Below are 11,451 nucleotides of genomic sequence, written 5' to 3'. Positions count from 1 at the left end.
TCCTTCATCTCCCCTTTCTATTAAATAAAATAAGTTATATACAACAAAATAAGAATTATCCAGTAAGTCACATTTACAAGGAACAGTCAGTTTGTTTGTAGTTAAAATTTTTAAGAAATTATTCAACTATCTATCCTATGCTACTGATTCTTATCCTAATATCTACATTTTTCACACTAAACTTATATTACTACTGTTACTATCTAGTCTTCAACCCCATAAGAGATTCCAGAAGGAAAAACTATCTAATATGAAGGAAGTGCAGGCAAGCAACTTCCAAAAGTATTGACAGGACAGAGAGCTGAGTGTCTGGACAGTCACAAGTTCCTCTCCATTGTTGGGGCATCCTAGCCTTCAGCCAGCCAGCTGGGCCAAGGCATCTTAAAGACTGCTTCTGTACTGTCACAAGTTCCTCTCCATTGTTGGGGCATCCCAGCCTTCAGCCAGCCAGTCTAAAGCATCTTAAAGACTGCTTCTGTACTGTCACAAGTTCCTCTCCATTGTTGGGGCATCCCAGCCTTCAGCTAGCCAGTCCAAAGCATCTTACAGACTGCTCTGAAGCAGGAATCCTGGAGGATTGGCCCACGTAATCCCTGCAAAGCTGGGCAGCTAATTTCTCAGTTTCAGGCTTGATCATAGTCGACGGTCATTCTGTCATCAGCTGTAGAGATAAGCAAAGTTCCTCAGACCAGTGGCTGTCTGCCACTATCTTTTCTTGATGGCTGCGTGATTAGACTCGAGGTGCTGCCAGGAACAGATGTGTCTCTCTGTCATAAAAGCCCTTTATTATTAAATGCCATTTTCTTTGGATCTCTGAAGTGTTTGAAGACCATCTATCTATCTATTCTATCCGTCATCAACCTATTCCTTTGGAAACATATACAAAAAACTTAATAAAGCTTATTCTATAATTAAGTAATTTATTATCTAGTCAGATTTATAAGTGACCAACTAACAATTTCTATCTCTGACCGTACTGAGCAAGTTGTACCAGTTATATTTCACCTGTTCAAATAAGTTGTACATGTATAAAACATTACATAAATGTCAAACAAAATGATCTTAAGTTTCTACCAGTGTACAATATACAATTTAAGTTTCCATTAACATACCATATACAATACATAAAGCAAATGTTGAAAAAGAAAAAAACTTAAATTCCTGTCAATCTTCAATACCAATATGAAATATTTGAATACCAATATAAATTATTTGAGGCCAGCAGATTCAATAATCTACTTTTTATTCTATAAATCTATACCCTACCTTATATTCTTTCCTTATATTGTCCCTTCTTCACCCTTTATTCCCTAATGTTAGATAAGATAGAAAAATAAGGGAGAAAGAATGATAGAAGAAATCCTTAAATGAAACTTTTATTAACTTACAACTAACCTCCCTAGGCAAAAATGGACATCGATAACCCACCAAAAACCACCACCCCACATACTGGGAATGGGGACATCGTTCTCTTAAAATTACTTTTTGCTGTTTGGGGGAAAACATCTTTTGGGTAACCATAGAAAAATAAGATGTTGGCCAAGCGCTGCAAAAGCTAGCGGTATCTGTTTTGTCCAGTCTTTTTTGGATTGATCCTTGGGAATAGCCCTTTTTAAAGTCAACAGGCATGCAATTTCTTGAGGAAATAGTAGCTGAAGCAGTCTTTGATGTTGAATTGCTCAGGCTACCTGCTTTGTCATGTATTTATTATTTAGACAGCATGTGTGCCTGCACGCCAGAAGAGGGCACCAGATGTCACTATAGATGGTTCTGAAGCACATGGTTAGTTCTTGGGAATTGAACTCAGGGTCTCTGAGGTGCCGTGCCTTAATATGGCATAGGCTTCTGCCATCCTGATGGTGAGCGCTATCTAAGATAAACAAGTCCTTATATAGCAAAAGGCTGTGCAAGGGTAACTGGTGATCTGATGACGAGCAGTCCTGCTCTGACCTATGAGGAGGTGGCGCCTGGCATGAGCTGACTGGCCCTTGAGTTGTACTTAAGCTTGGCCCTTCCCTTCTTCGGGGCCATTCCCACTGAGCTTAATCCTGAGTAAAGATCTCCAGAAGAAGTCTGGTTGTTGGTGTCTTATTTCTGCTGGACGGTGCAGCGCTGACAGATGCCCACAGGAACAACATCTAGGACCCCCGTGGCTGAGGGAATGTGGAAGCCCTCCTGTGCTGTGTAGACCAAGAACATGGGGCCTGCTCAGTGGCAGGCTGCATTACCACTATCTACAGACTCTATCTAGAAAGTGATTCTCAGGTCCAACCTGTGCTGTCAGTTGGCCCTGATAGCCTGGCCATCCCACCACCCCTGCCCTGGTGAACCCGAAAGGGTGGACGAGGATCTCATTCCTGTATGTCAGTGCTGAGGCATCTTCTAAACACTCAGAACTACAATCATTGCTTATAACCCTCCCCACATGTGCTGACCCTGAGGTCGCAGAAGGCATATGAGGACGCTTTCGGAGGCAATCACTCATACAAGTCAGCCTTAGTTTCCTTCACCACTGATAAACCTATACACAGTAGCTTGATTATCCCAGTCTGTCTGCTTGTCTGCCTGCATTGCCTGTCTGCCTGTCTGCCTGCAATGCATGTCAATCTGTGGATCAGTTTCCCGGAAGCACTCAGAGCACACAACTTGACTGACAGAAACTTGGTCCCCTTCTCTTTCTGAAGTCCCCAAATGGCATCATGCACTGAATGTCTGGAGAGGAGTGGGATCGGCCTGCTCTTCCAAGTACACATAGGTGGAAATACCATTTGGGTGCCTTCTAGATGGGGTGGGGCTTCTGCTGTCGTGTCTCAGGTCCTACATACATGCCGAATGCAAAGCCACTGTCAGGGATAACTGGACCTCTAAAAATAGCTCCTGTGTGTTTGTCTTCAGTGCCCTACTGGGCAAAGGGCTGACTCCAGCAACTGGGAACGTGTTTGGCACAGTGTTCCCTCACCACAAGGGGACAGCTGTGGGGCCCTCTCTCTGCACTGTCTTCTGCCATCCACTCTCAGGTCTGACTCTCTCCCTGGGGATGATGGGATCCTCTTTCAGGGAAACCAGATCATGTGACCCAGATGATCTGAAGTGCTTGTTTCTGGACCAGAGCCAGCACAGTCTGCTCTCAGGCTCCTGTGCTAAATCCCCAAGGAGGAGCCCCTGGACACAGCCCTCCTGGCTGGCCTGCTAACCATGCCATGAAGCAGCACTATTTGTGGCCCACCTATCCTGAGAGAAGCCCCTTCAGCCCACCCTAAGTTCTCGCCCATATGCTTCAAAAGAGAATTGAGGCTTTCTCCTTCCAGGAATTTCACAAAATGGCTCTGAGACACCCCAACCCCCAAGGTCCCTGATGCAGATGGGGATGCAGAAGCTTGGGGAGCTGCCCTTTCTTCCTCTAAGTCACATGAGATTTGTTGTCAGACCCACAGCAGGACACACTGCACTTGACTGTCAGTGGCCATGGACATGTGTCTAATCTTCAGTCTTGACTAAGTCCTGGGGCCTCTTTCTAAGTCCTGGGGCCTCTTTCTTTCTGGGAACCTCTCTAATGCCTTCTATCCACAGAGGCCCCTGATCGGGAAAGGAGGGGGCTCACTGCCCCATGTTGGTAGCTGCTGGGTGCAGCTCACCAGACCATCTGTCCTAGATTATTTGAAGTTGTTGTAACCAGACCAGAGCTTCCACAGTGTGCTTTCAGGACCTGTGCGTACCCTTTAAGCTACTCACTCATCTTTTCCTCTGGGAGTACTTGAAAATGATGTCTCTGCTGGGTTCCCCAGAATGGAAGGAAAGGGGGTTCATCTATACAGTGTGAGGCATTTGGAGCTAGGCTGACCACAGGGACGAAGCTGTGTGACTTCCAGACCACTGGTGCTCAAAGAGATACCTTTAGGGTCCTTGCAAAGTGCCTACCTGAATTCAGAAAGATCAGAGTGGCTTTCTCCATTTGAGAAACCTCACAAAACCATGTGAAGAGGGGACATTCCCAATGCTAGGATGCCTGACAGTTCCTCATCTGGGAAGTGGGGACCTGACTGTGAACCTCTAGGTGCAGTTCCTTGAGGGGAGAGAACCACAGAGAAAGGAGGGGCAGGGGACAGCCAAGCAGCCAGAATGAAATTTCCTGAATAAACTTTACTAAATCCTCCTGCTTGTTGGACACATGTTAAGATCTCGGTCACCACTGCACTAGAGAACTGAGCTAAAATGCTATCTTCTGGTTGGGGGGACAGATCACAGGATAAGAGTGGTAGCTGCTCATGCCTGAGGATCTGTCTGATTACCTCCCTGCAACCTGCATAAATAGTGGGATGCAGCAGCTAGCACCTGATGCAGGAATCCTAGCACTCCTTTGGCAAGATGGCAGGAGAGGCAGGAGAATGGGCCAGAATCTCCCAGGCAGCCAGCTTGGACTGCATACTGCAGCAGCAGCAGAAGCCAGGCTCATCTTCCTGAGAGAGCAGCAGCAGAAGCCAATTAGGTACCAACACCACAAGGTGGAAGGAAGAGCCAACTTGAGATATATCCTCTGGCTCCCCACCAGCACTGAGGCATGCATGAGTCCTCCCTCAACCTCTCCTATACAGGGATTGAAATGTTTTTTGTCTGTTTGTTTGTTTTTTAAAAAACAAATTGGCCTGGTGCTAGAGCTTTGCTGAGCACTTCCTGGTATTGCAGGAGGAAGGTTGAATTTCTATCACTGACATGCAAACTCACAAACATGTGGAACACTGGTTCCATGAAATGTGGCACCGTCTTCTGTCCTCTGAAGATACCAGGGACACGTGCAGAACACTTCACATGTAGACAACACACTAATACACCCTTAGGAGTCATCTCTGTCTCTCCTGACTAGAGAGGTGGAAGAGGCCCTGCCTAGGAGCTCTAGGCCTCACCTTCCCATGATTCTACCCTGTTTGTGAGGAGGAACACGTGCAGAGGGCAGAGGTGAACCATGCCCTACACGTGCTGTGTCCTCTGTAACTCTAACACCAGGAGAGGCTTCCTGCCTGCACACTTTTCCTTTCTGTTTTGGGGTGATGGGGATACACCCTTTCGGACTGTATGTGTTATCCTAGTGTTCAGTCACCAAGGAGACCCCAGCCCGATTCTGCCATACCAAGTCCAGCAGCACAGCAGCTTGGAGCAGTTTTCCCTTCTCCCAGCCCTAAGTCATTCACACCGCCCCAGACCCTGTTCCTGGTTTATAATTCTGAGACCAATAAGGGCCTTGGTTTACTTCACCGACTTGGGGCTACTAGCTGAATGTGACCCCTCGGCAACATTGCTGTACTTGTGCTGTGAAGGGAGTTCTCACCTGTCCTCCTGACAGGGTTGGGGCACTTGAGTGACACCATTTCCTAGAAGAGGGTGGACCAGCCTTAAGGCTGCCTGCTAACCCAGGACCTCTCACAGAGCAGCTGGTGCCCAGTGAGAGCATGCAGAAGAAATTTCTTTCACCTTCCCTTTGCCTTCACTGCAGTTGCCCAGAACAGGAGACGAAAACTGAGGAAGCAATCGAGATCATTTTATTCTGTTTGTCAGGGAAAGGCCAAGGCCTTCCCCATTGCCTGGGAACATCCACTTAGAATGCCATGGTAGCTTGAGAAATGGTACAACTTAGAAGGAAGTCATTCTCATTTGTTTACACAATAATACCCTTCTCCTGAAGTGGATGAACAACAGCAAGGGCATTGCTAAATCCATTTGCAGACTTAAGACATCCCAGGTTCATGAGCCTTGTAGTAAAGGTAGCAACATTCTATAACAACAAGACAACCTCAAGCCACCCAGACAGGACAGAGTAGAGGGAAGAACAGAAGAGAGTGGTTCACACAGCTCCTCCCACCCTGTGTCACATGATGGTGTGGTACTTAGATGACTGACTCTGCCTGTGCTGGGTTTGGATGGGAACTGCCCGTGTGGGAAGTAGAACGTGTGCATGGCAGAGCCAGAAGGGCCATCTGCCCGGCCCTCCTGGCCTAGACCCTGTCTATCTCCTCTCTCAAAGCCTCTGCATATCTAAAGGGGTAGGCTCTGGGATCCTGCTTAAAGATGCTGGCAAAAAACTTGAGTAATTTCATCTTGGTGGTTTCAGCGCAGGCCCTTGGGCCCCACAAGAACTCATAGGAAAGAGAATTGCTGTCAGGCACCTGCCTGTATTCTAGGTACCCTTCCTGCACAAAATGCTCCATGATGAGATGTCTGGGCTCCCCGTACATGAAATGCTCACTGCCAGCATACAGCCCCATGTTGTTCATTACGTGCCACAAGGCCTGCTCACTAGCACAGTTGTCCTCTATGAAGATGATGCACAGCACGATTAGTAGCAGGCCTGTCTTGGGTACGCCTGGAAAACCATGCTGAGTCCCATAGTAGGTGATCCCAAGGGCAAGGCCAACAGAGTAGATGTGGTCAAGGGTGTTTCTTTCCACTATCTCCAGGCCAAAGAGCAGCCTCAAACAATCAGAGGCCTTAGAAAAGATGACAGGGTAGTATTCCTCGTAACTGCGGAGGACTATGTACAGAATCTGAGCCTTAGATGTCAGCTGCTTCCTAGTGTACTTGAGAAGGAAGTGAACCACATTAATCCTCTTTCTGTTGAGGACACCTTGTGAGGGAGAGTGTGGATCAGCCAGTTCTGTAGCTTGGCTGACAGAAGACTCAACAGATGATGCCCTACTGACAGGGCCCCTAGCATAGTCAGGAGAGGAGGCTCTCTGAGGCCACGAGGGAGTGTCCTGTGTATCCTCAAGAGACAGATACCCTTAGTGGGTAGCGGTGGCCTCCACCTCATCTGCCTCAGCACCTAGGATGTGGGCATGCTCCAGGGCCCTTGCCCTGCTTTGGGACTGAGAGCTGTCTGGGAGGTTGCTTGTGTATCTGCTGTCAGTTGGATCCGTGCTGATATCCTTGGGAACACAGGAATGGACTTGTTGCAGCTCAGAGGGATGAAGACTCACAGGCCTGTGGGGGGGGTGAAGAGAAAGGGTGAGTTGAATCTGACACCTGAAGCTTGGGCAGCTCTCAAAACCTGTTGCAGGGTTTTGCCTGGGAGGTGCCCTATGCCCAAAGGACTCTGGTCCTGCGTGTGCCTCTGAGTGCAAGGATTCTCACTGTGGCACACTCCCACACCTGGCAATACTGTACCCTGACATGATGGCTGAGCCTGGAGCACGTGCCATCATGCCCTGTGGTGGAATCTGCAGTGATGGCCACCTGGCCTGGCCTCCTCTCTGCTCTGTTCGGAGCTTCCAAAGTCCATCCAAAGTGCATCTTAGCTCCCCTTCCTGGAAAATCAGTTTTCCACGGCAAGAGTGGCAGTTCCCACTTAGGGTTCCCTAGGCATCAGCACAGAGCCATGCATGCTTTATGCAGTCCTCTCTCTGGGGGATGGGGCCTTCTCACATGTTCATTAGTGACCATGACAGCTTACCTTGTTGCCAATACCTACCTCCTCTGTCAAACACGCCTGGCTCCCTCTTGCTTCCAGCGGTACTCCATGCACCAAAGGCTCATCTTCCTGAGAGAGGAGAGAGAAGTCAAGATGAATCAGCTCTGGAAATGCCTAGCAGGGGTGACTCAAGAGCCAAAAGTGTTTCTGCCTTGGCGGCACTTGCCTTTAGTCCCAGCATTCAGGAGGAAAAGGCTGGACTCGGGAATACTAAATATTCCTTCCAAAAAGGAGATAGGTAAGATGCTTGGCCCTTCCTGGGAATGTCCAGTCCAAAACCAGCCCACCTAGGAAAGCACTCACAGCCGGACCCACAAGAGTTGCTGCAGCACACACAAACAGGCTCCCTCTTCTCCACTGCATTCAGTAGTTGCCAACACTTTACACTTCACTCAGCCCTCAATGTGTCCATCAACTGGCAAGACAGGAGTCAGACGTGTAACTGCTCAAAGCTCCTACCTCAGCTTGCAAGCTCTGCCCACTATGCCTACATCATCAGCCTCAGCTGCACCTTAGCATCAAGTCCAACCTACCACTACTATGTAAGTGTGCCCCACTCACAACACCTCCAGCACAAGCTACCCCAGCAGAGACAGCTTCTGTCCAGGACCCCAGATACACATCTACAGCTCCTTAGGTCAGCACTCACAGCTTTACCCTGGGAATGTACAATACTTCCCTGCACAGACATGGTCTCAACCCATGGGTCGTGAACCCCACACCACCTATGTATCTGTGGTTCCATTCCTAACAGTGGCAAAATTCCAGTTGTGAAATACCAACGAAACACATGAGGGACTGCGTTAAAGAGCCCCAGCATTAGGAAGGTTGAAACCCACTGCCCTTCCCTGACCTTTGCAACCACAGCCCCCACCCACTACTCTATCTCAGCAGGTCACAGTGCCCCACTGCTACAGGTGTTCTCTGCCAAATGAAGGTCAAGTGAGGATTCAGCCTTCTGCCCCCTCCTCAGAAAGTGACCACTCACATCATAGCCTTGGCCTGGTGCTCTGCATTCCCTGCTCACTTATCTCACCACTCACACAGCCCAGCCCATGTCAACTGCCACAGCAGAAACAGCCCTGGGCCCCCTTCTCCTTCAGCGGTTCTGGGCAACATTAAGTAAGGACCAAAAGTTAGACTGACACAATCCAGCACTCAGAGAAAGGCCAGACCTCAATCAAGCCCTGGATCAGCAAGAGAGCTCAGTCCACCACTCTTCAGTCAGCTCTCACAACCCCACACTAGTATACACCTACACAGCCCCATCCTGCTCTTAGGGTGACCCTGCCTCCTCTCAGGTCAACATCCAGAGCCCAGCCCAATTTTGTAAGTGATCACCTAGCCTCCCAGACTGGCAGCCCTTTACCTCCATACTGCAGGATCCATAGCCACGCACCCAGCACCTCAATACTTCCTGCTTCCCTAGTAATCAGGGGGGCCTCTCACACCCAGTTTGGCCCTTACACCCCTGCCTGGGTCTGTCTACCTCTCTGCCTCAGCTCTAAGCACTCCCAAACACGGCACTCCCCCACCCTTGCCAGGATTTGTTCCCAAGGGATTCCACAGTGCACAAAGTTTCCTTCTCTAACTCTTACTAGGTCCAGATCCACCCACCCTTCCACCCTAGCATACAAGCCCCGCCCACCACTATTGACCTCAGCAGTCACAGCCCCACCCACAAACCAGCACCAGTCCTCCTGCTGCAGGGCACTCTATCCTTACTTCCAAGTTTTCTCATAGATTCATTCTCCATTCAGCCCTGACCCATCTCCTGACACTCCATTTTGACTTATTTCTGTGCCAGCTGTTATGGACCCTTGCCCCGGCCCCCTTTAGAAGTCCTCAGGATGAGCCTGATCCAATGGTGCCCCTAATGGTTAGCGCATCCTGCTGCACTGCTCTCACAGACTGTATGTCTGCAGAAGACCAAGCCTTTAATCCCACCACTTGGGAGGGAGACGCAGGCTGAGAACTGTGAGTTCGAGGCCAGCCTGGTCTACAAAGCAAGTCCAGGACAGCCACGGCTATACAGAGAAACTCTGTCTCAGAAAAAACGGAAAGAAACAAAGAAAAGAAAGAAAGAAAAAAGAAAAAGAAAAGAAAGTATGTGTCAGGGGTTGGGCAAAGGCACCTGAGTGGATGGTTGTAAACTTCCCTCAACAGTTTTACAGGAGCAGCTGGCTCAGGCCTGACCAATGGTACTCTGTGGTGCTGTGCATACCCTCACCTGGGGTGGGGGTCTTTGGGCCTGAACCTGGATTCATGGCCAGGACACTGTGAGCTAGGGGCCTGTGCTGCCTGGTAAGCACAAGGCTGAGACCACCCAGGGACCCTAACACTGAAAGCCCTGGAATCCACTTGAAGAGAAGAAAGCAAGGAGACTCTGGAGCAGAGTTTGTGCCCTTTGCCCTCCTGTGGCTGTGGTCTCCCTCCTGGAGGGTCTGAAGCAGTGTTGGGCCAGCCCCACCTCCTGCCACCCACTCTTCCTCCTTCCTCCTGAGTGTGGAGGCAGGCAGGTGGCAAGCTCTGTGCTGCTCCTCCTGGGCCCTCCCCTTCTTGCCATTAAGCTATGAGCTCAGTGAGGAGGCCCAGGTCACATGGCCTGTGTGCCCTGAAACTCCACTGACATTGATGCTCTGCTGCTTCTCAACAACATGCCCGGCAGTGGGGTTTTGCTTAAGGACAGGCCGTGCAAGCCTGGGGTTTGGTGCTCTTGTGCCTGTCTGTGCAGTTTTAGAGTCTGGGGTTGGGGAGGGGAAGTGGCACTCACTGGATAGGATGGAGGCTTCTAGAGAAAGGCCCCCACAAGGTCTTGCCAACAGAAGTGGCCTTTCCTGAGGGAACACAGAGGAGGGAGTGTCCCCTTGCCCTACTCAGGTGTCACAACTGTGTGAGTTGACATCAGCATAGAGACAGTCAGTGCTCTGATTGTCCTGCCTGCTGACTCACTCTGAGGTCACTGCCTCCAGTACCAACCCTAACTTCAGCTGAGAAGCACTTACAGAAGAGACCATCCTGCCCCTTTTGGTCAACACATTCTGGACTGTTAGTTCCAAAGACATCTAGTTCCCCTTCACCAAAAGGAACTGCTTCCCTTCTGTCAGGCAAAATGGGCAGATAGCTGTGTCTGATGCCTATGAGCACAACAAACATCCTGCAGGCTTCCTGGCTACTTCAGTAGAACAAATGTCTGTTTAAAAGTGAGTTACAAAAAACACACAGGAAGGTTTACTCAGCATGGTTTCTGGGATCTTATTGAATGACTTACTACTCTGTGATTATCAGATTTTATCTGGGTGAAGCAATCTTTATTTTCATTTATAGATAGGGTTTCTTTCTTTTCTCTTCTCTTCTCTTCTCTTCTCTCTCTCTCTCTCTCTGTCTCTCTCTCTCTCTCACTCTTTTTCTCTTCCTTCTTTTGTCCTGTGTGTAGACTTGTATATCCTAGACTCATGTTTTATCCTGGCTGGCCTCGAACTCACCTAGATCTGCCTGCCTCTGTCTCCCTTAGTTCTGAGATCACAGGCTTGCACCATGACACCTGGCCCTAAAATCTCTTTTTATTGTTACACAAAAAAGGTGTCACTGCCATTAATCCCAGCACTCACTCAGGGATTGCCAAAGCAGCTGGAAATTTGTGAGACCAAGACCTGCCTGGTCTACAGAGTGAGTTCCAAGACAACCAGGCCAAAAACAGAAAAACTCTGTCTCGAAATAAGAAAAGGCATCTCTTGGGAGTCAATTTCCACATACCCAAAGTTCCTATTTGATCTACAGGCTATCTGGAAAGAGCCATCACCTCAGGCATATGAGAATTCCTGGGTTGCCAGACAGGTCAGAGCACTGGGTTTATGCAAAGGCTCTGAGAAACCTTCAAGACAATAACACAAAGACTCTGAGATAATGATCACTGACCAAAGGCAGCTTCACAGCCACGCTGCTGTCACTCCAGATTCAGGCTAGATACAATGAGTCTGCTAAAATTCTGC

General features: G+C 49.0%; 1 protein-coding gene across 1 annotated transcript; it reads right to left on the bottom strand.

The window, feature by feature from the left end:
- Nucleotides 1-5,497: 5,497 nt before the first annotated feature.
- Nucleotides 5,498-8,834, bottom strand: LOC311601940 (melanoma-associated antigen 10-like; the record flags this gene model as incomplete). Its single annotated transcript, XM_084789697.1, has 4 exons — nucleotides 5,498-6,616; nucleotides 6,815-6,917; nucleotides 7,442-7,528; nucleotides 8,829-8,834. 4 exons carry the CDS (start codon nucleotides 8,832-8,834, stop codon nucleotides 5,988-5,990), a joined length of 825 nt encoding a protein of 274 aa, XP_084645823.1. The 3' UTR covers nucleotides 5,498-5,987.
- Between the last annotated feature and the right edge of the window lie 2,617 nt (nucleotides 8,835-11,451).

This window comes from Acomys minous (assembly GCF_964271855.1).
Source record: "Acomys minous genome assembly, chromosome: 7".
In the NCBI taxonomy this organism is placed as follows: Eukaryota; Metazoa; Chordata; class Mammalia; order Rodentia; family Muridae; genus Acomys; species Acomys minous.
The sequence above is the reverse complement of the archived record's forward strand: the minus strand, read 5'-3'. Positions and strand labels throughout refer to the sequence as shown.